General features: G+C 39.4%; 1 protein-coding gene and 1 pseudogene across 2 annotated transcripts in view; one reads left to right on the plus strand and one right to left on the minus strand.

The window, feature by feature from the left end:
* Positions 1–27450, minus strand: part of IQUB (IQ motif and ubiquitin domain containing) — a 135588-nt gene that overhangs the window by 52510 nt on the left and 55628 nt on the right. For both annotated transcript variants that reach the window (XM_089329492.1, XM_008258260.5), the window contains exon 8: positions 3176–3351. In XM_089329492.1, coding sequence (XP_089185618.1) covers positions 3176–3351 — 176 coding nt within the window. The remainder of the gene's footprint in view (positions 1–3175; positions 3352–27450) is intronic.
* On the plus strand, positions 10560–11523 carry LOC149127571 (survival of motor neuron-related-splicing factor 30-like; annotated as a pseudogene).

Raw genomic sequence — 27450 nt, forward strand, 5'->3', positions numbered from 1 at the left:
GTTGGGGTTTGATCTACTTAGGAGCTGTCTCCATATGAGTTTAGGAGGAAAAAAGCTTACAGACATTGCTAGACAAGCAGCACTAGGTGGGGAGGTGTTCTGAGCTTAAAAAAAAATAGACATTATGTAAGTATTTGCAACGATTAAATTTAAAATAGCTTACATGAAATAGAAAGTGGCAATGATAGCACAAGTTAGAAATCTACAGAAGGTCAAGCCACAAATAAAGAGAGGTTCCCCCCCATCCTCTCCCCAGTTCCTTCAAACATGTGTGTTATTCTGGGAAAAGGCTACTCTATCTGATGTCATTAACAATCAGACATATAAGTAACAGTTCCCAGTGACAAAGCTGGAAGCAAGACAAAGCAACTTGCTAAGAGAATATGTTTAATTTGAAATATAACACTGGGGAAATATGAATATTATGGCTTCTATAAAGTAGACTCATCTTTCCTAGAGTTAAGATATGCATTAATCTAAAATGATAGTATCTAATTATATAATTTATTGATGATAATTGGAATATAAAATTATACCACTCTTATTTCTGTACCTTATTTTCCCCCATGCCTTCCTTCACAAGCATTCATTGATATTCTGTCGAAAGCAATGTGCTAAAATAGGAGGTGCAGAGACAAAAGTCAGCTTCAGTCATAAGAAATTCAGAATCTAGGAATTATTCAGACATCTAAACAGATATAATAAGGGTTGACCACTAAAAACAAAGAGTTGAGATAGAGTCTAATGAGGGCATATAATACAGGCTAACGACAGAACATCAGTTCCTTTCTGGAAGAAGTCATCTATGCTTGTTTTAAAGGGTGAGAAAGGAAGGAGAGAAGATTCCATGTAGAGGGAAAATCAGTTGCAAAAGCATCAAGGGTGCACAGTATTTCTGGGCACAAGCAGATAACTGATCATGGCTGGAGCAGTGTGGATGTGAATGTGCACTGAGAGATGACAGTGCGACAACAGTGTCATGTGCTTGGTGTGCAGAGGCAACATCACAAAAATACTTGTTCCCTGAGGGCAATGGGGAGGGACAAGATCAGAATTTTGTTTATGGATGTGAGAGAAGTGAATTAAGTGACTCTATAAGTAATAACCTAATTTGGAAACATAAAGTTATCCAGATGAGAAGGAAAATCAGATTCAATTAAATCAGTTTCAAGTTCACATACACACAAGGCAAGGCAAGGCAAAGAGGATGCCAGGCAAGACAGAGAGGAATTGCCCCAAATCAGTTCCCCAGAAGTCACATCCTTTCATGCTCCAGGAAAATCACAAGGCATTCCAACAGGCCTCACGTTAGCTGTGGTCTTTTCCTAAAAAACCCTATGCAAGGGCACAAGGGCACAACAGCAGAGCTATTTCCAGTAAAGATTTAAGGAGCTGTTAAACAGTAATAGAACAGGCCAGCACCGTGGCTCACTAGGTTAATCCTCTGCCAGTGGCGCCGGCACCCTGGGTTCTAGTCCCGGTTGGTGCACCGGATTCTGTCCCGGTTGCTCCTCTTCCAGTCCAGCTCTCTGCTGTGGCCCAGGAGTGCAGTGGAGGATGGCCCAGGTCCTTGGGCCCTGCACCCACATGGGAGACCAGGAGGCAGCACCTGGCTCCTAGCTTTGGATTGGCACAACGGCCACTTGCAGAGTGAACCAACGGAAAAAGGAAGACCTTTCTCTCTGTCTGTCTCTCTATCACTGTCTAACTCTGCCTGTCAAAAAAAAAAACAGTAATAGAATAAATAGGTTGTTGGTTAGATGGGGAAATCAAAAATAACATACAGTCTAAAGCAAATGAGTAGATGGGGAAGCATCCATAGAGATAGATTGCATGTATGCTGCAGGATAGGATCAGCTTGTGAGTGAGTGGGGCAAGGGAAGGTGAGAAGACTTAGGGTATCCATGTCAACGTGTACTCTTAAGATATTTGTAGAGCAATGACAGTAGGCAATTGGACACATGATTTGGAAACTCCTAAAATAATCTAGCTCTGGAACTGCAGAGTTACAGGATACAGGTAGCAGTTAACACCACCAGTAAACATACATCAACTAAGAGAACATACAAATTAGGAGAAAGGCATTTAGAAAATTAAAAATAAACAGTTGTTAAATAGTAATAACAATCATGGATTAGAAACAATACTGGCTGGGGCTAGCACTGTAGAGTGGCAGGTAAAGCAGTCTGCAGTTCTGGCATCCCATATATGCACTGGTTTGAGTCCTGGATGCTCCACTTCTGATCCAGAGAGAGCTATGGCCTGAGAAAACAGTAGAATATGGCCCAAATCCTTGGGCCCCTGAACCTGTGTGGGAGACCTGGAAGAAGCTCCTAACTCCTGGCTTCAGATCAGCCCAGCTTCAGCCACTGTGGCCACTTAGGGAGTGAACCAGCAGATGGAAGACTTTCTCTCTCTCTCTCTCTCTCTCTCCCTCCCTCCCTCCTGACTCCCTGTAACTCTGCCTTTCAAATAAATTAAAAGAAAATCTTTTAAAAAGAAGAAAAAGAAGAAACAATACTGGCTAATATCTTGAAGAACTGTATTCCTCTTCTTCTTATGGTTGGATTGACTACTAATTGCTTGGAAAGATCAGGTTTAGAAAAGGAAATTGGTCACTATGGAAACAGGCTATTCAATATCAAATAGGCATGTTGACCACAAAAGGGTAATTACTTTATTCTTTACCTTAATTGCATGTTTTTGTGGGCTTCAATAATCATGTATCCTTTTGTGCAGAAATTTCCTGCCAGGTTATGATGCAGTAAGCCGAAGCAAACACACTAGTCTCCAGCTAACTTCCCCAGGTTGCTTACCATCAGGATATTTTGTGACTTTAACACTCCATACTTTCATCAGGGTGCAACTAATCTAATTATTTTGCTAGCCTAAATCTAAATGAACTGAGTCACAGGAAAATGTTTCCATCTTTTCCTTCATGGTCAAATCTGTTTAGTGAAGAACATGTCAAATTATGTTAGTTGTTAATCTGTATTCTAGGCTGCAGTTAAAATCCAAAGCATAGTGTATTCACAAGAAAAAATAAGAAAGAGAATTTAAAGAAATGTTTGTCAAAATGTGCAACAAAATTCATGGAAATTCTTATGCTTTATGATTGTTCCAACTTTTTAAACTAAGGACACATTCATATTTAAATAGTATTTATTTCACTGACCTTATCCAAAAAAGCTTGTATTGCCACTTCCTGGCTCGTCATAGAAGCATCGTATCTATGTCTCCCAATGGAAGCAATTAACTGGGTCTCTTTTTCCAGCAGTTCACATAAAGCAGCTTTCCTTTCAGCTCCAGTGAAAGACTGGTTAATGCGTTTAAGTTCTTTTTGCTTCCACACTAAAGGAATAACATGAAAGACTCTTGAGTTTCAAAAATCTCAAATCTTTACAGAGCATTTTTACCATCACAGTTTATTTTTGTACCATTTCAAACAATATACATTGATATAATCATCCATACTGTATACCTGATATGTGGAGACAAGATAGGATGAAACGGAAGCTAAAAGACATGAAGCAAGCAGTAAAAATAAAGTCAAGCAGATGAGCAAAAAGAAATCTGTTCAGATAGCATCAAATTATGCCATCCAGTCAACATGTATACTCACCAGCACTAAAAAAAAAAATATGGGTTGGGTTTTGTGGTAGCCATAAACATGCACTACTCAGATTCCCCTTCAAGAGAGCACCTGCCACAAGGAGTACTTGTAGCTGACAATTCCAATACTTTGGATCTGTGGCAGTGTTGGAACAGAGGCCACACTCTGCCCACAAAGCTCTCAATCAATTACAGCAAACCAGGAGGGAATCAGGGCCTGCCTTGTGTCTGCCCCAAAATAGTTTTCTGTGATCAATCACATAAGTGCTGATTGATGAGATGGCTTAGATTTCATCAGGCTATATTAGTTTGAGATTCGCCAAACCCCATTCTTTTTTCCTTTCCTCTCTCAGGGTCTACAGGTTTTAAACTTATTTCCAATCTGAAGACCTGCTACTACCTCACCCTTTGTCTTTCATGTCTAACTCTACCTTGCTATCTCCTTCCTTGTATACCCAAAATGATACAGTTTTGTGTAGAACTATTGACTTTGTTTCCTTCATTCAATTACGTTCCATTTTCCATTTCTTCACAAAGTCCTACATTAAAGCAGTAAACATATAATTACATTCACTCTTTTTTTAAAAAAAAATTATTTATTTTAAAGGCAGAGTTACAGAAAGAGAGACAGGCAGACAGACAAAAAGAGATCTATCCACTGGTTCACTCCTCAAACATCTATAGCAGCTGGCTGGGCCAGGCCAAAGCCAAGAATCAGGAGTTTCATCTAGGTCTCCCATAGGGATGCAGGTGCCCAAGGACTTGGGCCATTTCTGCTGTTGTCTCAGGCATATTAGTAGGGAACTGGATCAGAAGTGGAGCAGCCAGGACACAAACCGGTGCTCATATGGGTTGCCAGTGTCACATGCAGCAGCTTAACCCCCTAGGCCTCGTCTCTGGCCCCTATATTTACCTTTTTCAATTGTTATAATGTTTCTGACATGTTTAAGTATTGATTGCTAATGTTTCTGACATGTTTAAGTATTGATTGCTGTCAATACCGAAGACAAAACATAAAATGTCAAAAACTTTTAATAGATTCGCCTTATATAAAGAATACCATATCATATTCTCAAAATTAAGCTGTATCATAAAATATGGAATGCTACATATTACTCCAAACTTAAATGAATAAAACTTTTTGAGCTCAGATATATGCATCTTAACATGTGTTCCATTCAATTCTTTTTTTTTAACTTTTATTTAATGAATATAAATTTCCAAAGTACAGCTTATGGATTACAATGGCTTGCCCCCCATAACGTCCCTCCCACCCGCAACCCTCCCCTTTCCCTCTCCCTCCCCCCTTCCATTCACATCAAGATTCATTTTCAATTCTCTTTCTTTACAGAAGATCAATTTAGCATATACTAAGTAAAGATTTCAACCGTTTGTACCCATATAGAAACACAAAGTGAAAAATACTGTTTGAGTACTGGTTATACCATTAAATCACAATGTACAGCACGTTAAGGACAAAGATCCTACATGAGGAGTAAGTGCACAGTGACTCCTGTTGTTGACTTAACAAATTGACACCTCGCTCTTGTCATGAGTTGCCAAGGCTATGGAAGCCTCTTGAGTTCACCGACTCTGATCATATTTAGACAAGGTCGTAGTCAAAGTGGAAGTTCTCTCCTTCCTTCAGAGAAAGGTACCTCCTTCTATGAAGACCTGTGCTTTCCACTGGGATCTCACTCACAGAGATCTTTCATTTAGGTTTTAATTTTTTTGTTTTGTTTTTGTTTTTGTTTTTGTTTTTGTTTTTCCAGAGTGTCTTGGCTTTCCATGCCTGAAATACTCTCATGGGCTTTTCAGCTGGATCCGCATGCCTTAAGGGCTGATTCTGAGGCCAGAGTGCTGTTTAGGACATCTGCCATTCTATGGGTCTGCTGTGTATCTCACTTCCCATGTTGGATCGTTCTCTCCCTTTTTTATTCTATCAGCTAGTATTTGCAGACACTAGTCTTGTTTATGTGATCCCTTTGGCTCTTAGTCCTATCATTATGATCAATTGTGAACAGAAATTAATCCATTCAATTCTTATAAACAATTTTAGGAAGAAAATTATTTTTTAGCCCATATTTCAAAAGTAACTATCTTATCCACACTAACTGAAGCATGGGGTCACAAGTACTTTTAGAAATTAAATCCATCAGCCCCTTGTTTAACCTCCCAGCAGTTTGGACAGGTTCTATTTGCCCACTGTAGTCTTAGTAATTGTGTGGGAGGCAACAGAGTTAATTTTTTCTGACTAAATAACATTTTTTGAGTATCTGAATATAGCTGTTACACCCCACTTGTATTTTCTCTTCCACAGATGTAAACACTTCCATTTCTTAAACTTCAGACCATTTGATGTCACTTCCTTTTCAACCAAAGTTCCTCTAGTGTGGGGAGCAACTGGGAGCAACTCAGACTAGACTAAGTTACTGGAATTAAGACTTATTCTATGCATCTGCTCTCCCACAATATGGCGCTGGGAGAGGAGAAAACAGCTTCTACGCAGCTGCCTCTTGCCAACTTGAGTGATGACCTCCAGGAACTGATCCTGCTCCTGATTGGAGGAGAGCAGCGTACTCGGCGTGTGGGCAGCCGAGTTGGGATTGGTGGAAGAGGACTATAAAGGAGGAGAGAGACAACATGCACCAGGAACATCTAACGGGAACATCTAAGGGGAACACCTGTGCAGCCCCCGAGAGAGCCGGCCAGCGGTGTGCCGCTCCCCTGCGGAAGTGGGGAATGTGGCAGGGGGAACCGCCCTTCCACGGAGGTGGAAGGGACGGTAGCCAACCCGGGAAGAACCAGCAGCAAACCCGGGGAGGGCCGAGCAGACAAAAGAACAGCGCAGGGTCCTGTGTCGTTCCTCCACGAAGACGGGGAGCGACATAATGGTGCCGTGACTTGGATAGGGAAACCTAGGAGGGAAGAAACAGGAAGAAGTGGAAAATTACCAGAGAGAGAGACTAGCAAACAGCCTAGGGAAAAGCCAGACGAAAAAGGTGCCGGAAGAAGCTATTGAAAGCCTAGGCATAGACTCAGATACGGACTATGGGGGGAAGCTAGGAGAAATCTCTAAGGTCGAAAGTGAAAGTGAAAGCTAGAACAAACAGACTCGGATACAGACTGTGGGGAGAAGCCAGGAGAAATGAGGGAGGAATACTGTTGGAAGAAAACTTAGGGAAATATACCAGGTAGAGAAAAATGTTAGGGAAATTGAAGCTGCGGGGGGCAGGCCGAGGCGGAAACGTAAGCCAGTTTGGAATTCTTTAAGTCAGCCCGGGGAGCAAAAGGCGAAAATCTGGAACCAGAGGCAGAGACGTGGGCCGCCAGGTTGGAATCCGTCAGATTAGCCCGGGGAGCAAAGGACGGGAAGCCAGACCGAAAGGCGCAGACGCGTGAGCTAGGTTGAATTCGCCAGGTTAACCCGGGGAACTTAGATTGAATACTAGTGGCGGAAACGTGAGCTGGGGCTGTGTGACTCGCGGAAGCCGCCACGTGCAGAGAGCGCACGGGGCGCTAATAGATAGGGAACACGGGGCTGGCGCGAAGGGCATGGAGACCGCGGAGCACGCGAAGCCAAGCCGCGCAAAGCCGGGAAGCCGCGCAGATGGGAGAAGCGCGGGCTGAAGCGGCTCAGAGCCGGGAAGCCGCCAAGAAGCAGCCTCGGGGCGGGCGCCGGGAAGCCGCAGGGATAAGAGAAACAGAAGTTTAGAAGTAAAATGAGAGAAATAGGAATGCTGGTAGATAGAAGTAAAATAGGAGCAATAGGAATGCCCGGAGATAGGGAAATAGAGAAAAATAAGGCCTCCCCACAACATGGCAATGAGAGAGCTTGGATTCGGTCTGCCTGATTAGGGAGGTGGTGAGCACCTGCGGGCAGCTAGCAGCTTATGCGCCGCAGGTCACCGAAGACAGGCACGAATTAACATCAATAAGTCTCCCCACAATACCGCAATGAGAAGGCTTGGATTCGGTTTGCCTGATTGGTAGGGCTTGTAAGCACCTGCAAGCAGTTCTAGCAGAGTAGAGCATGCACTGCAGGGCACCGAACACAGGCACGCATCAGCACCTAAAAACCTCCTCACAACATGGCGAAGAGAGGGCCCGGATTCGGTTTGCCTGATTGATAGGACTTGTAAGCACCTGTGGGCAACTCTAGCAAGCAGAGCAAAGTGTGTGCCGCGGGGCACCGAAGACAGGCGCGTATCAACGCCAAAAATAAAAAGAAAGGGGGATCTGTGGGGAGCAACTGGGAGCAACTCAGACTAGACTAAGTTACTGGAATTAAGACTTATTCTATGCATCTGCTCTCCCACAATATGGCGCTGGGAGAGGAGAAAACAGCTTCTACGCAGCTGCCTCTTGCCAACTTGAGTGATGACCTCCAGGAGCTGATCCTGCTCCTGATTGGAGGACAGCAGCATACTCGGCGTGTGGGCAGCCGAGTTGGGATTGGTGGAAGAGGACTATAAAGGAGGAGAGAGACAACATGCACCAGGAACATCTAACAGGAACATCTAAGGGGAACACCTGTGCAGCCCCCGAGAGAGCCGGCCGGCGGTATGCTGCTCCCCCGCGGAAGTGGGGAATGTGGCAGGGGGAACCGCCCTTCCACGGAGGTGGAAGGGACGGTAGCCAACCCGGGAAGAACCAGCAGCAAACCCGGGGAGGGCCGAGCAGACAAAAGAACAGCGCAGGGTCCTGTGTCGTTCCTCCACGAAGACGGGGAGCGACACTCTAGTTTAATCACAGTATCTTGTAAAATATGGCACACAAAATTCCTATCAAGGTAAAGCCTCCTACACAAGCAGCTACCTTCCTTCTCCCAGGTCTCTACTGAAATGATACAAGAAATATGAAAGGAGGGAGAAGAAAGTCTTGAATCAGTACAAGAAATTCAAGAGCATTGGGTCCATATGGTAAAAATCTTGAGTCAGTTCTAAATAATATAGTACAGATAGTATTGAATAAATGAAAGACATGGTCAAAAAGGTACACAAATACTGAGTCCAGACTGTTGTTGGGTCATCTCAGAAGATGGACATTGTAGCAGAAGATGGCAAATATCAGTTTAAGTGACTCAGAGCTAGAGAAAACTTTAGGCGATGGCTCCATTTCAAATGATAGTTCACCATGTTATAAGAAAGGCTTGGAAACACTTTAAGAATGCCTAACATTTCAACTTACTGAGGAAGGTAATGACACATGGGATGCTAGTGCTTCAGAACAGGGAGTTAACCCCCTGCACCACAGCACTGGCACCAGACATTTACTTAATTAATCATTAATAATAGCCACATAAATACTTTCTTTTACATGGAGATAATTCATCATTATATTGTCAAAATGATAAAGTTTTAATGTCTCATGAAATGAATTCTGACCATAGAATCAAACATTTTTTCTCTGAACTTTAAGGCTTATTTCTCTGATATGGTTACTATAACTACCAAAACCCTATCTCTGTTATTATTATTATTTTATTTTAAAATGTTCCAAACAGAGGCTGGCATTGTGGCAAAGCAGGTTAAGTTACCACCTGAAATGCCAATATTCCATATGAGTGCTGGTATGAGTCCAAGCTGCTCCATTTCAGACCCAGCTCCCTACTAATGTTCCTGGGAAGGCAGCAGATGACCCAAATCCATGGGTCTTTGACACTCATTTGGGAGACTGGATCAAGTTCCAGGCTCCTGGCTCCAGCCTGGCCCAGCCCCAGCCATTGTGGATATTTGTATAGTGAACTAGGAGAAGGAAGATATATATCTCTGTGCTTCTCCCTCTCCTTACCTTTCAAATAAATAAATAAATGTTTTAAATACTTTTAAAACTATGTCTATTTTTTTAAAAATTTTAAAAATACAGAAAATTATAAAAATATTCAAGGGTCACAAGAAGATTTAATAATTTTTAACATTTGTCATGTTCACTTCATATGTAAATATTATACTGATAGTAATTATAGTTTACATATTATTTATTAAAATGCATATCATTTTTCTAAAAATTAGGAAATAATAGCATCAGATTCACAACAAGGATCATAAAGTGAAGAAAGAAGGGTATAGTATCATATAAGGGATATAATTCAAAGAATACAAAATCTAAAAACATCTATATGTTGAATAATATGGCATCCACACATTTTTATATTTTAGATATTTTATATTTTTATTTATATCCACACATTTATATACATATATCCTATATATAAACTTCCACATATGAAAGAAACCATATGCAATTTGTCTTTCTGTGTCTGACTTCACTTGGAATAATGTTCCCCAGTTTCATCCATTTTGTTGCAAATGTCGGGTTTTAATTCTTTATATGGCTAAGTAATGTTCCATCAGGTATACATACCAACTTTTCTTTACGCAGACATCCACTGATGAAATTCTAGGTTGATCCAATATATTTGCTATTTTAAGAACTCAGATGCCTTAAACACGACAGTGCAAGCATCTCTTTTACACCTTGACTTCATTTCCTTTGGATATATTCCCAAAGTGGGATAGCTGGGTCCTGTGGTAGATCTATATTTAGTTTTTTCAGGAATCACCATACTGCTTCCCACAATAACTGTACTAACTGCCATTCTGATCAATAGTATATCGGGATTCCCTTTTATACGCATATTTGCCAGCAATTTTTTTAACTTATGGTTAAAGCCATTCTAACTAGAGTAAGATGATAACTTATTGTGATTTTATTTGCATTTCCTTTATGGCTAGCGATACTGAGCATTTTTCATGCGTTAGCTATTTGTATTTTTCCTTTTGAAAAATGTCTAGCTCTGCAGACCGAGTTCTTCTTTTTCACACCTATTGGCCTTGTCGTCACGGATACTTTTCCTATTGCTGCTTCCCCTGTTGCCACTGCCACCATCACTGGGCTAATTTGCCCCTTTCCCTTCCCACTGCTCCACCCCCACATCACACAAGATGTCCAAGGATCTAGCAAAGCAACTGGCAAGCTACAAAGCTCAACTCCAGCAAGTTGAAGCTCCATTATTCGGAAATGGAGAAAATGAAGAGTTGCTAAAATTGTAGAAAAATTTACAAGAATATTAGGACTCAAACAAATTTAACTTATCTGAAAAGGGTTCCAGATTTGGGATTCTGAAATAGTTTATCTGAGCATAATTAAGTGGCTCTCTATATCCCTGAAATGCCTTCCTTCAGTAGAGTACTTGAGTACACCCACTTTGACCTGCTGATACGTAGATCACAACACCTGATGCTTCCTGGAATTGCTGATTCTGTGACCACTGCCCATCTGTCACTGAAGGAACAGTTTCAGAACTCAGACCCGGGGGGGGGGGGGAGGAAAAGTAATTAATGGAAGTCATAGAACTAACCAAAGACCTTCTGTCAGCTCAACCTTCTGAAACCTTCAGAGAGTTTTGCTTCTACTCAGCCCACTCATTTATGGAAAGTAGGAGACAAATGTATGGCAATCTGGAGTGAAGATGGACAGTGTTACAAAGCAGAAATTGAGGAGATAGATGAAGAAAATGGCATCGCTGCAATCACCTTTGCTGGTTATGGCAATGCTGAAGTAACACCACTATTGAACCCCAAGCCTGTTGAAGGGAGGAAGGCAAAGGAAGACTGTGGCAACAAATCCATGTCAAAAAAAGAAATGATTGTCCGGCAACATGAATATAAAAAATAGATTGGTTTGGAAAAAAAGCACAGAGAATAAAAGAGCTTTAACAGGAAACAGAGGACCAGAAGGTGAAATGCAACAATTCAACAACAAAGCCAGGTAAAGGGGAGCATTTTTGCTTCACCAGAGAGTACAACTGGCAAAGTTGGAGCAGGAACTTGTGAAATTGCTGATAAACCCATGACACAATATCAAGATATCTCTAAATACAAAGTCAGGCATTTGATGCCTCAATAATCAGAAAAACTGTTGGATTTCATCTCTGCAGGGCTTTACATTTACCTTTTTATCCTTATATTTTTCTAAAGGTAAATTATTTGTTAGATGAGTTAGGAAGATATCAATGTCATTGTTTGCTTCAGGAGAATGAGACTTGAAGAAACTGCATTTGAGAACTGCTATTCGTTTAACTTTTTTCATTACTACTATCACAGTTCCCTCAGTTTGTTGAATAAAGCAACTTTTCTAGATAGGTGCTGTGAGTTCAGCACTAAATGAATTACTAAGATCTTAATATCAGGCCCCCACTAAACTGATAGTACATCCTTTTTATTATGAGTCATAACAGAATTTTCATATGCTTTGAACTTAACATATCACGGCAGTTCTTAGAAGCATCAGGGCAAAACACCAACCTGCTAAAGAGATCTTTATATATATATATAATATATATAAATATATATAATATATATAAAATGTATAAAAATATATAAATATATATATATATATCTTCAATTTTAAAGCCTAACTATTGTCCAGTTAAGCTTAAATATGAGTTAATTTGTAAATAGCCATTTGTTTAGAGTTTTTCCTTCAATAACCTGTTTTCTAAGCCTGTTAGGCCATCTCTAAAACTGATCTATTTTATGTTCATTCATGGAGCTTTGATTTTATGGGAGAAACCAAACATGTTTAGGATGAGCAGCTGTAAGGTTTGCTGTTTGGCTTTTTTTTGTATATTGGCTTTTTTTCTTGTGTTGATTTTTCACTTATGATGGTAGTACCATTTTTTGGATGTGTAATGTTTATATGGGAAAACAAAAAGCTGATGTATAGCTCTGTACATAGTGTGGATACTATTTATTGGTAAAAAAAAATGAGGCTATATTAATGAACAAGAATATTGAATGTTTCATCATTAAAAATTTTATGTGTTTCTACTGCATTAATCTGGCCATAATTTCCCTGTATATTATGTTCATGTAGCTGACTTTGTAATTTTTGTTAACTAGATTAAGTTGCCAGCATTTGTTGGTGTAAGTGATCACCATTAATCTTGAGTTGAATTTAAGCTAAAAACATGTATAAAAAAGACCCTCTAACTAATAGATGATTTTTAGGTTGTATGTTAATTTTAATTTTATATGTTTAACTTTTATTAAATAAACAGTTTTTAAAATCTAAAAAATAAATGTCTATTTAGGGGCTGGCATTGTGGTGCAGTGGGTTCAGAAAAAAATCAATGATGCCAACATCCAATATCTGAGTGTTGACTTGAATTCTGGCTGCTCCACTTCCTATCCAGCTCACTACTAATGCACCTGAGAAAGCAACGGAAGATTGCCCAAGTATTTGGGCCCCTGCCATTCATATATGAGACCTAGATGGAGTGCCAAACTCCTGGCTTCAGCCTGACACAGCCCTGGCCATTGTGGCCATTTGAGAAGTAAAGAAGCAGATGGAAGATCTCTTTCTCTTTTTGTTTCTACCTTTCCCTCTGTCATTGTGCCTTTCAAATAAATAAATAAACTTTTTCTTAAGGAAAAAATTTCTGTTTAGACCCTTTACTCACTTAACTGGATTACTTGTTTCATTGTTGCTGAATTTCTTGAGCTCTAGTCACTTCTTATGTGGAAGGAACTGTGCATAATTCTACAATATACACAAAATTGAGAAAAGACAGTTTCACTTGAATGAACCACCATGTTTCCTTGACTCTTCGTAGCTAGATGGACTGTAAAATCCCTCAACAAAAACAAATTTTCTGTTTTTTCTTTCCAGCGCTCATCATCCTAAAGTCCAACGTTTTCACCACAAGATTTAAAAACTTCCTTTAGGTAGATATCTGCTTGACAAAAGAGTACTTCCTCTTGAATTCTATTAGATATGATTCAATCAAGTTAAATGGACTTCATATTGTTATATTCCAGAAATGTTTACTTCTTCATAAACTTGCAGGACTATTTCAGAATATATTACATTTATACGTAATTTTATAATTAGAAACTATATTAGCCTTATATTTAAAATTTCTGGTTTACTTTAACATTAGTATCTGTGAATTGGAAAATAAATACCTGGAGCCATAAGTGTTTTTTCTGACCTTCCTGTTATAACCATTATCTTTCATGATATCTTATTTTGCAGTTTGATCAGAATACTCTTTCTCCCCTCAAATTTCAATTTGAAATCATCCTGATCAAGTCAAAGACTTGCCAGTCATGTTCTTCATAACAATCCACTATGTCCTTTAATAGGAATACATTATTCAGACACCGTACAGCTTGGCAGCTTGGACTGTCCAGCAAGAAGATTTGTAAATTTAAAAGATGAATTATGCTCAGCAAAAGGACTGTAAATTTAAAAGCTAAATTACATTATGAAAGTCCAGGAAATCTATGATTGATGAGTTTATTATTTAAGAACAGCTTTCTCAACCAAAGGAATTTTTAAAAATATGACAGAATCCATATACCAAAAAGTAGTGTATGAATGAAGAGAAAAACTTTGCTTGTAAAAATAATATTTGAGAATATTTATGTCATATTTGGATGTTCCCAAAAAGCAAATAAAAATTGAGTGATATTAGTAAACCTATTTTACTTTTTGGTTTTACATTAGACATCTTTAGAAGCTGTAAAATGCTTAGGACACCATGTTATTATTGAAATTATTCTGGAAACCTCAAAGAGCAACATACTTTTCTCCCATATTAATACTTAAGTACATATGGATATAAGTGTATATTCTAGTTCATTTACATTCATAAACATTCAGATTTTCCTCTTTGTTTAAAATATTAGTGTGACTTTTTAAAAAGAAGCAACTCAACCTAGCTAATTAGAAGTGAAGCTAACTGAACTTAATTCTAAGAAAATTCTCCATTAGATAAATAGCCTCCCTATAAGTCTATTGTAAGGGATAGAACCAGTCGACAGTAAAACAGAATGTCCTAACTACTAACAAGACATAGAAAAACACAAGACACAGAAAAACACAGGACACAGAAAAAGTAAAACAAATCTGATTGTATATCTGATCTCACAGTTTCCAGAACCATACAGAGAAGCTCTTGCATGAAATAACAAGAGAAAGTTCTCTCCCTTTCATAAAAATATATGCTCCCTAGTAATGACAATAACAAATTTTAAAAATTTATATGCTGTGTTGGTTTTCTAGGGCTGCCAAAGTGAAGTTGCATAGATTGGGTAGCTTAAATAACACAAGTGCATTTCCAAACAGTTCTGGAGGCTAGAAATCCAAGATCAAGGTGTTGGTAGGGTTATTCTCCACTGAGGTCCTGTCTCTTCGGCTGGCCATATTCATTTACCTTTATATGTTTTCCCTCTGTACATATCTATGTCCTAATCTTTTCTTCAACTAAGTAAAACAATTGTACTGGCTTAAGGATCACCCATATGAGTTGGTTTTTTTTTTTCTTAATTCTCTTGTTAAAAGTCCTATCTCCAAATATAGTCGCAGAGTAAATTACTGAAGGTTACAATTTAACATGAATATGGGGGTGGGAGAGTTGGAGACAATCTCAGCCCATACCAGATGTCATCGACACAAATATTTTTAAGCAAAAGATATCAAATTGGCTCTTTGAAAAAATGAATTTATTTTGTGTCCTAATCTTCTTAGACAAATATCATAATTTCCAGTGTCTTAAGTTCAACTATCAAGTAAGGGATAGGACTAGTATCTAAAGTCCATACTCATTCTAAAATTTCTGAAATCTAAACTGACAATTTCAAAACAAGAAATTAGAAAACACACAACGTTTTTTACCACTAGCAAATTAAGTGTACCTGTGTTTTAAAATTCTCCTCATAAACTCAACACCTGGGTGAAGAGAACTAAGATTTGCACTAAAGACCTACAGTTGGGTACATCAATGACTGAGCCCAGAAAATCTAATGAAGCTAGAAGTTAAGGTACACTGAGATCAAAAGGTGGTAATAAGAGAAAATTTTGAAAATATAATTTATACAGGTCAAAGTAAGTATAATTTATACAAGTCAAAGTAAGACAAAGGACTAGAAGATTCAATTCAACAAATATTTTTCAGACTTAATAATCAGGGACCTATTAGGTTCAAAATTGAACAGTTGATAGGAACTTAGAAAAGTCATGGAGAAAGAGTCTCTGGGAGATCCAAGATGGTTGAATAGGGTATAGCCACACTAACTTTAGCTGCTCTGGGACGTGAAAAGAATAAAGGAAGGACCACATTTCCACGGGTCTGACTGACAGAAATTTTCAGTGATGTGAAAATAACACAAGGACACCACGAGACAAGGAGAGAGAAGACAAAGACACCATTCCAGCCAGCCATGCAACAGAGTAAGCTGCTGGCTGTGAGTCGCCACATACCACATCAAGGTAGAAAGAAACTGCTGCCTGCCCTGCTGCTCGCAGTTTTAGCATAGAGGGCATTCCACAGTCACCCACTTACTTATAATTCAGCCTGGGGAACTGATGGCTCTGAAGAACTTCCAGGCTTGCAGCAGGGAAGCTACACTGCTTCTTCACCCCACCATTCCTGCAGAGCACCAAACATGGCAGTGTAAAGTCAGGCAGTGTGCCTCTGCTCAACTCCTACTAGCATCGGAATTAGGGCCAAGAGGAGACAACATCTCCATGGAGAGAAGTGAGGAGAGTCTGCAGCAACCCATGCCACTGCTGATATTGCTCAAGGGAGAACCTCGCAAAACACACTGACTTTGAGTTCAGCCTGGAATGCTAGCAGTGGGTAGGGTGCCACCTAACCCCATGAAGGGAGAGCACACTGCCTGCTTCCCATCCCCTCAACAAGGGCTCTGGGTGACTAGTAGGAATGAAGCACCATCTTAGTAAGGTGAATACAGACTGCCACAGCACACATGCATGCAACTAGCAGATTTTATCTCTGTGATAAATCTACTGTCCACATTGACTTTAAGTATGGCCCAGAGCATTGATAGGGTGCAGGGCACCCACTTAAGCTTGTGAGGCACTCCAATCCCCTCACTCTATCATGGATGCCTGTAATCAAACTGTCTAGATCAATAGTAACAGGCAGCTGGCTCCAGGAATGCCAAGGCTCTCCCCATGGATGGAGCAGGCTTTCAGGGCTAGTGAATGAGTGGAGCTTATGAACTGGGATTGTAAAAAAAAAACTGAAGGTGTGTGGGAGAACTCATGGAGTACCTGAACAAATTGGGTATAGAAGGAACATTCCTCAATACAATCAAAGCAATTTATGAAAAACCCATGGCCAGCATCCTATTGAATGGGGAAAAGTTGGAAGCATTTCCACTGAGATCTGGTACCAGACAGGGATGCCCACTCTCACCACTGCTATTCAATATAGTTCTGGAGGTTCTAGCCAGAGCTATTAGGCAAGAAAAAGAAATTAAAGGGATACAAATTGGGAAGGAAGAACTCAAACTATCCCTCTTTGCAGATGACATGATTCTTTATTTAGGGGACCCAAAGAACTCTACTAAGAGACTATTGGAACTCATAGAAGAGTTTGCCAAAGTAGCAGGGTATAAATTCAATGCACAAAAATCAACAGCCTTTGTATACACAGACAATGCCATGGCTGAGGAAGAACTGCTAAGATCAATCCCATTCACAATAGCTACAAAAACAATCAAATACCTTGGAATAAACTTAACCAAGGACGTTAAAGATCTCTACGATGAAAATTACAAAACCTTAAAGAAAGAAATAGAAGAGGATACCAAGAAATGGAAAAATCTTCCATGCTCATGGATTGGAAGAATCAATATCATCAAAATGTCCATTCTCCCAAAAGCAATTTATAGATTCAATGTGATACCAATCAAAATACCAAAGACATTCTTCCCAGATCTAGAAAAAATGAAGCTGAAATTCATATGGAGGCACAGGACACCTGAAATAGCTAAAGCAATCTTATACAACAAAAACAAAGCTGGAGGCATCACAATACCAGATTTCAGGACATACTACAGGGCAGTTTTAATCAAACCAGCATGGTATTAGTACAGAAACAGATGGATAGACCAATGGAACAGAATAGAAACACCAGAAATCAACCCAAACATCTACAGCCATCTTACATTTGATCAAGGATCTAAAACCAATTCCTGAAGTGAGGACAGTCTATTCAATAAATGGTGCTGGGAAAACTGGATTTCCACATGCAGAAACATGAAACAAGACCCCTAACTTACACCTTACACAAAAATCCACTCAGCATGGATTAAAGATCTAAATCTATGAACCGACACCACCAAATTATTAGAGAACATTGGAGAAACCATGCAAAATATAGTCACAGGCAAAGACTTCTTGAAAAAGACCCCGGAGGCACAGGCAGTCACAGAAAAAATTAACAATTGGGATTGCATCAAATTGAGAAGTTTCTGTACTGCAAAAGAAACATTCAGGAAAGTGAAGAAGCAACAGACAGAATGGGAAAAAATATTTGCAAATCATGCAACAGATAAAGTATTAATAACTAGAATCTACAAAGAGATCAAGAAACTCCACAAAAACAAAACCAACAACCCACTTAAGAGATGGGCCAAGGACCTCAATAGACATTTTTCAAAAGAGGAAATCCAAATTGCCAACAGGCACATGAAAAAAAATGTTCAGGATCACTAGCAATCAGGGAAATGCAAATCAAAACCACAATGAGGTTTCACCTCACCCCGGTTAGAATGGCTCACATGCAGAAATCTACCAACAACAGATGCTGGCGAGGGTGTGGGGAAAAAGGGACACTAACCCACTGTTGGTGGGAATGCAAACTGGTCAAGCCACTATGGAAGTCAGCCTGGAGATTCCTCAGAAACCTGAAGATAACCCTACCATTCAACCCAGCCATCCTACTCCTTGGAATTTACCCAAAAGAAATTAAATTGGCAAATAAAAAAGCTGTCTGTACTTTAATGTTTATTGCAGCTCAATTCATAATAGCTAAGACCTGGAATCAACCTAAATGCCCATCAACAGTAGACTAGATAAAGAAATTATGGGATATGTACTCTATAGAATACAATAGAGCAGTTAAAAAAAAAAAAACAATGAAATTCAGTCATTTGCAACAAAATGGAGGAATCTGGAAACATCATGCTGAGTGAAATAAGCCATTTCCAAAGGGGAAAATACCATATGTTCTCCCTGATCGGTGACAACTAACCGAGCACTAAAAGGAAACCTATTGAAGTGAAATGGACACTATGAGAAACAGTGAATTGATCAGCCCTTGCCCTGACTGTTGATGAACAACTTAATACTTTATCCCTTTTAGTATTTTTTGTTCTACTTAATACTGTTGGTTGAACTCTGTAATTAATACACAATTATTTTAAGTGTTGAAACTTAACTGAAAAGTGATCGCTGTTAAATATAAGAGTGGGAATAAGAGAGGGAGGAGATGTACAATTTGGGATATGCTCAGTCAGACTTGCCCCAAATGGTAGAGTTAGAAACGTGCCAGGGGATTCCAATTCAATCCCATCAAGGTGGCATGTACCAATGCCATCTCACTAGTCAAATTGATCAGTTTCAGTCCACAATTGATCATAATGAAAGGATTAAGAGTCAAAGGGATCACATAAACAAGACTAATGTCTGCTAATACTAACTGATAGAATTAAAAAGGAGAGAATGATCCAACATGGGAAGCAGGATACACAGCAGACTCATAGAATGGCAGATGTCCTAAATAGCACTCTGGCCTCAGAATCAGCTCTTAAGGCATTTGGATCTGGCTGAAGAGCCCATGAGAGTATTTCAGGCATGGAAAGACAAGACACTCTGGAAAAAAAAAACACCTAAATGAAAGATCTCTGTGAGTGAGATTCCAGTGGAAAGAACAGGACATCAAAGAAGGAGGCACCTTTCTCTGAAAGGAGGAGAGAACTTCCACTTTTACTATGGCCATGTCTAAATAAGAATGGAGTTGGCGAACTCAAGAGGCTTCCAAAGCCTTGGCAACTCATGACTAGAGTCTAGGGTGATTACTGACACCATAAACAAGAGTGTCAATTGTTAAATCAACAACAGGAGTCACTGTGCACTTACTCTCCAGGTAGGATCTCTGCCCTTAATGTGCTATACTATGTGAATTAACGATATAACTAGCACTCAAACAGTACTTTATACTTTGTGTTTCTGTGTGGGTGCAAACTGTTGAAATCTTTACTTAATATATGCTAAATTGATCTTCTGTATATAAAGATAATTGCAAGTTAATCTTGATGTGAATGGAATGGGAAAGGGAGCAGGAGATGGGAGGGTTATGGGCGGGAGGGAAGTTATTGGGAGGGAAAAAGCCACTGTAATCCAAGAGCTATACTTTGTAAATTTATATTTATTAAATAAAAGTTTAAAAAAAAGTACTGTCAATCAAGAATATTGTACCTGCAAAGCTCTAATTTATAAATGAAAGTGAAATAAAGACTTTCTATAACAAGCAGAAATTGAAAAAAATTTGTTACCGCTTGTCCAGCTTTACAAATGATACTTAAGGATGTGTTATACACACAGAAACACAGAAATATAGTGATCATTATGAAAGAATGTGAAGGCAGAAAATCCCCTAGCAAAAGTAGAAAAGAAATTCAAAGCAAACAATAGGAATATTTATGGAAAATGAGAGGACCAAGTCATTATTTATCAATAATAACCTTTAATGTTAGTTGCCTAAATTCTCCAATTAGAAGACACAGATGAGCTGAATGGATTAAAAAACTAGGCTCATATACTTGATGCCTACAAGTAACACATCGTACCAACAAAGATATACACAGAATGAAAGTGAAATGATGGAAAAAGATATTCCATGCTAACAGAAAGAAAAAAAGAACAAGAACAGCCATCCTAATATCAAACAAATACACTTTCACAAAAAAAAAAAAAAAACCTGTTAAAACAAAGAATGGGATTATGTAATGAGTAAGGGATCAATTCTAAAGGAAGATGCAACTATACTACACGTATATTCACCCAATGCCAGAGTTCCTAGCTATTTAAAACAAATGTTAATGAATATAAATAGAGAAACAGATTCCAATACAATAGTAATGGGGGACTGCAACACCCCACTTCATCAATGGACAGATCAACAATATAAAAAAGCTTACAAAGAAGCAGCACAGCTAATCTACATTACAGACCAAATGGACCTGATTGATATCTGCAGAACATTTCATTCTACAGCTGAAGAATATACATTCTTTTTTAAAAAGATTATTTATTCATTTGAAAGGCAGAGTTACAGAATGGCAGAGACAGAGAGAGAGAGAGAGAGAGAGAGAGAGGTCTTCCATCCGCAACTGCCAGAGCTGCACTGATCCAAAGCCAGGAGCCAGGAGCTTCTTCCTGGTCTCCCACTCAGATGCAGGAGCCCAAGGATTTGTCCTATCTTCTACCACTTTCCCAGGCCAAAGCAGAGAGCTGGATCAGAAGTGCAGTAGCCAGGACTTGAACCAGCACCTATATGGGATGCCAGCACCACAGGTAAGAGCTTCACCCACTATGCCACAGCACTCACTCCAGAATATACATTCTTTCATTAGTGCATGGTACTTTCTCTAGGGTAGAGAATATGCTAGGCCATAAAGCAAGTCTCAACAAATTAAAAAAAAAAAATTTGAAATCATACCATGTGTATTTTCTGACCATAGTGAAATGAAGCAAGAAATTAACAACTTAAGAAACTAGAAAACATGAAAACACACTGAAACTGAACAACAGCTCCTGAATGAAGAGTGGGTCAGAAATTTAAAAAAATTCCTAGAAATGAAGATGAAAACACGATGTATCAAAACTTATGGGAGTGGAGCCAAGATGGCGGAATAGTGAGGGCGCGCACCGATAGTCCGGGAAAATTTAGTTTAATAAAAGGGGAGTTACGGTAGCCGCAGAAAAAAAGAACCAGGAAAAAATTGCACGGGAATCGTGAATCGGAGGACCTACTGGGAGAACAAGGTCGCCCACCGCGCAGAAGCCAAGTCGCAGGACCGAGCCGCAGAAGCCCCAGGGTCGGCACGCCAGTGCTCCAAGGGGAGTGAACGCCACACAGACAACAGCGGGGAGACTTGGGACGCTCAGGGCTCCGAGTCCACACATTGGCGCTGGAAGGGGAGGTGAGCTCAATAACCCGAGACATTGGTGGGGAAACGGGGGTCAGAATCTAGAGGGGGGCCGGAAAGTGCAGCAAACTCACTACCTGAAAGAAGGAAAAAAAAGCTTCGGGGTTTCTCTTCCCCCTAACCTTGCAAAGGTTACAAGGCTGCAAGGCTTGAAGAGACAAAGAGCAGGCCTCCTCTCTGGATTTACATATCAATGGGGGAGAGCTAAGGAACTGAGTCACTACAATTCAGTAGCCTAGGCAACCCAGTGGGAGTCCAGAGGAGCCAAAGACTGGAAGCTAAATACCATCAATTCTGCACAGCCATGCCCTGCAGTGTTACTTACCCCCTGAATAAATAAAATAAATCAATAAATAAAAAGAGAGAGATTTACCACGCATAACCTGAGGGTGTCACCTTTGCACACCCTTAACCAGGAAGAACCAGGCAGAGCTCTCAGGCCGCACCCATCTCAAGCCTCCAAGGCTCCTCCAACAGCAGGCAGTCCACTTAACACGGACACAGTAAAAAAAAAAAAAAAAAAAAAAAAAAAAAAAAAAAAAAACGCACAGTGACGCAAGAAGAATTAACTATGCCGAGTAACAAACACAGAAATAGAGGGAGCAAGATCAACGATGACACTATGATGCCTCCAAATAAACAAAACACCCCAAGCCAAGAGTATGAAGATGATGAGATAGAAGAAATGCAAGATACGGATTTCAAAAAATTTATGATAAGAACATTTAGAAGTTTTCAAAAGCAAATCCTTGAACTACAGAAATCCTTAATGGACAAGATTGAAAATCTCTCTCGTGAAAACGAAATTTTAAGGAAGAATCAAAATGAAACGCAGAAACTAGTAGAACAGGAAAGTGTTATAGTGAAGAGAAATCAAAATGAAATGAAGAGCTCAATAGATCAAATGACAAACACATTAGAAAGCCTTAAAAACAGAATGGGTGAAGCAGAAGAGAGAATATCGGACTTAGAAGATAGAGCACAGGAAAACATACAGTCAAACCAAAGAAAAGAAGAGGAAATTAGAAACCTAAAAAATATTGTTGGGAATCTACAGGATACTATTAAAAAAACCAACATTCGAGTTCTAGGAGTTCCTGAAGCCATGGAGAGACAGAAAGGATTGGAAGGCCTTTTTAGTGAGATACTAGCAGAGAACTTTCCAGGTTTGGAGAAGGACAGAGATATCCTAGTACAGGAAGCTCATAGAACCCCCAATAAACATGACCAAAATAGATCCTCACCACGACACGTGGTAATTAAACTTACCACAGTGAAACATAAAGAAAAGATCCTAAAATGTGCAAGAGAGAAACGTCAGATTACTCTCAGAGGATCTCCAATCAGACTCACAGCTGACTTCTCATCAGAAACCCTACAAGCTAGGAGGGAATGGCGAGACATAGCACAGGTGCTAAGAGAGAAAAATTGCCAGCCCAGAATATTATATCCTGCCAAGCTCTCATTTGTGAATGAAGGTGAAATAAAGACCTTTGATAGCAAACAGAAATTGAAAGACTTTGTGGCCACTCGTCCGGCCCTGCAAAAGATACTTAAAGATGTGCTACACTCAGAAACACAGAAACACGGTCATCAATATGAAAGAAGGGAAAGGAAGAACACCTACCAGTAAAAGAGCATGGGAAGCTCAAAGCATATACTAGAAAATATTTCCAGGAAAATGGCAGGGCAAAGTCACTACGTATCAATAGTCACATTGAACATTAATGGTCTGAATTCTTCAGTTAAAAGACACCGTTTGGCTAACTGGCTCACAGAACACAACCCAACTATTTGTTGCCTACAAGAAACACATCTCTCTAACAAAGAGGCATGCAGACTGAAAGTGAAAGGTTGGAAAAAGATATTCCATGCCAACAGAAACCAAAAAAAAGCAGGTGTAGCCATATTAATATCAGACAAAATAAACTTTAATACAAAAACTGTTAAGAGAGACAAAGAGGGACACTATATAATGATTAAGGGTTCAATTCAACAGGAAGATGTAACTATTATAAATGTATATGCACCTAATTACAGGGCACCGGTCTATTTAAAAGATATGCTAAGGGACTTAAAGGGAGATTTAGATTCCAATACAATAGTACTGGGGGACTTCAATACTCCACTCTCAGAAATAGACAGATCATCCAGACAGAAGATAAACAAGGAAACAGCAGATTTAATTGACACTATTGCCCAAATGGATCTAACAGATATCTACAGAACTTTCAACCCTACATCTACAGACTTCACATTCTTCTCAGCAGCGCATGGAACCTTCTCTAGGATTGATCACATACTAGGCCATAAAGCAAGTCTCAGCAAATTTAAAAGAATTAGAATCATACCATGCAGCTTCTCAGACCACAGCGGGATGAAGCTGGAAATTAGCAACTCAGGAAACCCCAGAAAGTATGCAAAAACATGGAGACTGAACAACATGCTCCTGAATGAACACTGGGTCATTCAAGAAATCAAAAGAGAAATCAAAAACTTTCTGGAAGTAAATGAAGACAACAACACAACATATCAAAACTTATGGGATACAGCAAAAGCAGTATTGAGAGGCAAATTTATAGCAATAGGTGCCTATACCAAGAAATTGGAAAGGTACCAAATAAATGAGCTTTCAGCGCACCTCAAGGACCTAGAAAAACTGCAGCAAACCAAAGCCAAATCTAGTAGGAGAAGAGAAATAATTAAAACCAGAGAAGAAATTAACAGGATTGAATCCAAAAAAAACATTACAAAAAATCAGCCAAGCGAGAAGCTGGTTTTTTGAAAAAATAAACAAAATTGACACCCCATTGGCCCAACTAACTAAAAAAAGAAGAGAAAAGACCCAAATCAATAAAATCAGAGATGAAAAAGGAAACGTAACAACAGACACCACAGAAATAAAAAGAATCATCAGAAATTACTACAAGGACCTGTATGCCAGCAAACAGGAAAACCTATCAGAAATGGATAGATTCCTGGACACATGCAATCTACCAAAATTGAACCATGAAGACATCGAAAACCTAAATAGACCCATAACTGAAACAGAAATTGAAACAGTAATAAAGGCCCTCCCAACAAAGAAAAGCCCAGGACCAGATGGATTCACTGCTGAATTCTACCAGACATTTAAAGAAGAACTAATCCCCTTTCTTCTCAAACTATTCAGAACAATCGAAGAAGAGGGAATCCTCCCAAATTCTTTCTATGAAGCCAGCATCACCTTAATCCCTAAGCCAGAGAAAGATGCAGCACTGAAAGAAAATTACAGACCAATATCCCTGATGAACATAGACGCAAAAATCCTCAATAAAATTCTGGCCAATAGAATACAACAACACATCAGGAAAATCATCCACCCAGACCAAGTGGGATTCATCCCTGGTATGCAGGGATGGTTCAACATTCGCAAATCAATCAATGTGATTCACCACATTAACAGACTGCAGAAGAAAAACCATATGGTTATCTCAATTGATGCAGAGAAAGCATTTGATAAAATTCAACACCCTTTCATGATGAAAACTCTAAGCAAATTGGGTATAGAAGGAACATTCCTCAATATAATCAAAGCAATTTATAAAAAACCCACAGCCAGCATCCTATTGAATGGGGAAAAGTTGGAAGCATTTCCACTGAAATCTGGCACCAGGCAGGGATGCCCACTCTCACCACTGCTATTTAACATAGTTCTGGAAGTTTTAGCCAGAGCCATCAGACAAGAAAAAGAAATCAAAGGAATACAAATCAAGAAGGAAGAAGTCAAACTATCCCTCTTTGCAGACGATATGATTCTGTACTTAGAGGATCCAAAGAACTCTACTAAGAGACTATTGGAACTCATTGAGGAGTTTGGCAAAGTGGCAGGATATAAAATCAATGCACAAAAATCAACAGCCTTTGTATACACAAGCAATGCCATGGCTGAGAAAGAACTGCTAAGATCAATCCCATTCACAATAGCTACAAAAACAATCAAATACCTTGGAATAAACTTAACCAAGGACGTTAAAGATCTCTACGATGAAAATTACAAAACCTTAAAGAAAGAAATAGAAGAGGATACCAAAAAATGGAAAAATCTTCCATGCTCATGGATTGGAAGAATCAACATCATCAAAATGTCCATTCTCCCAAAGCAATTTATAGATTCAATGCAATCCCAATCAAAATACCAAAGACATTCTTCGCAGATCTAGAAAAAATGATGCTGAAATTCATATGGAGGCACAAGAGACCCCGAATAGCTAAAGCAATCTTGTACAACAAAAACAAAGCCGGAGGCATCACAATACCAGACTTCAGGACATACTACAGGGCAGTTGTAATCAAAACAGCATGGTACTGGTACAGAAACAGATGGATAGACCAATGGAACAGAATTGAAACACCAGAAATCAACCCAAACATCTACAGCCAACTTATATTTGATCAAGGATCTAAAACTAATTCCTGGAGCAAGGACAGTCTATTCAATAAATGGTGCTGGGAAAACTGGATTTCCACGTGCAGAAGCATGAAGCAAGACCCCTACCTTACACCTTACACAAAAATCCACTCAACGTGGATTAAAGACCTAAATCTACGTCCTGACACCATGAAGTTATTAGAGAACATTGGAGAAACCCTTCAAGATATTGGCACAGGCAAAGAATTTCTGGAAAAGACCCGGGAGGCACAGGCAGTCAAAGCCAAAATCAACTATTGGGATTGCATCAAATTGAGAAGTTTCTGTACTGCAAAAGAAACAGTCAGGAGAGTGAAGAGACAACCGACAGAATGGGAAAAAATATTTGCAAACTATGCAACAGATAAAGGGTTAATAACCAGAATCTACAAAGAGATCAAGAAACTCCACAACAACGAAACCAACAACCCACTTAAGAGATGGGCCAAGGACCTCAATAGACATTTTTCAAAAGAGGAAATCCAAATGGCCAACAGGCACATGAAAAAATGTTCAAGGTCACTAGCAATCAGGGAAATGCAAATCAAAACCACAATGAGGTTTCACCTCACCCCGGTTAGAATGGCTCACATACAGAAATCTACCAACAACAGATGCTGGCGAGGATGTGGGGAAAAAGGGACACTAACCCACTGTTGGTGGGAATGCAAACTGGTCAAGCCACTATGGAAATCAGTCTGGAGATTCCTCAGAAACCTGAAGATAACCCTACCGTTCGACCCAGCCATCCCACTCCTTGGAATTTACCCAAAGGAGTTTAAATTGATAAACAAAAAAGCGGTCTGCACCCTAATGTTTATTGCAGCACAATTCACAATAGCCAAGACCTGGAACCAACCTAAATGCCCATCAACGGTAGACTGGATAAAGAAATTATGGGATATGTATTCTTTAGAGTACTATACCGCAGTAAGAAACAATGAAATTCAGTCATTTGCAACAAAATGGAGGAATCTGGAACACATCATGCTGAGTGAAGTAAGCCAGTCCCAAAGGGACAAATACCATATGTTCTCCCTGATCGGTGACAACTGACTGAACACCAAAGGGGAAACCTCCTGAAGTGAAGTGGACACTATGAGAAATGGTGACTTGATCAGCATAGCCCTGACTGCTGATGGACAACTTAATACATTATCCCTCATAGTATTTTTTTTTGTCTGTTCTACTTGATATGACTGGTTTAATTCTGTAATTATCACACAGTTATTCTTGAGTGTTGAAAATTAACTGAAATGTGATCCCTGTTGAACGTAAGAGTGGGAATAAGAGAGGGAAGAGATGTGTAATTTGGGGCATGCTCGGGCTGACTTGCCCCAATTGGTAGAGTTGGAA

Source organism: Oryctolagus cuniculus, chromosome 3 (assembly GCF_051225735.1).
Source record: "Oryctolagus cuniculus isolate XC-2025 breed Fujian yellow rabbit chromosome 3, ASM5122573v1, whole genome shotgun sequence".
Classification (NCBI taxonomy): Eukaryota; Metazoa; Chordata; class Mammalia; order Lagomorpha; family Leporidae; genus Oryctolagus; species Oryctolagus cuniculus.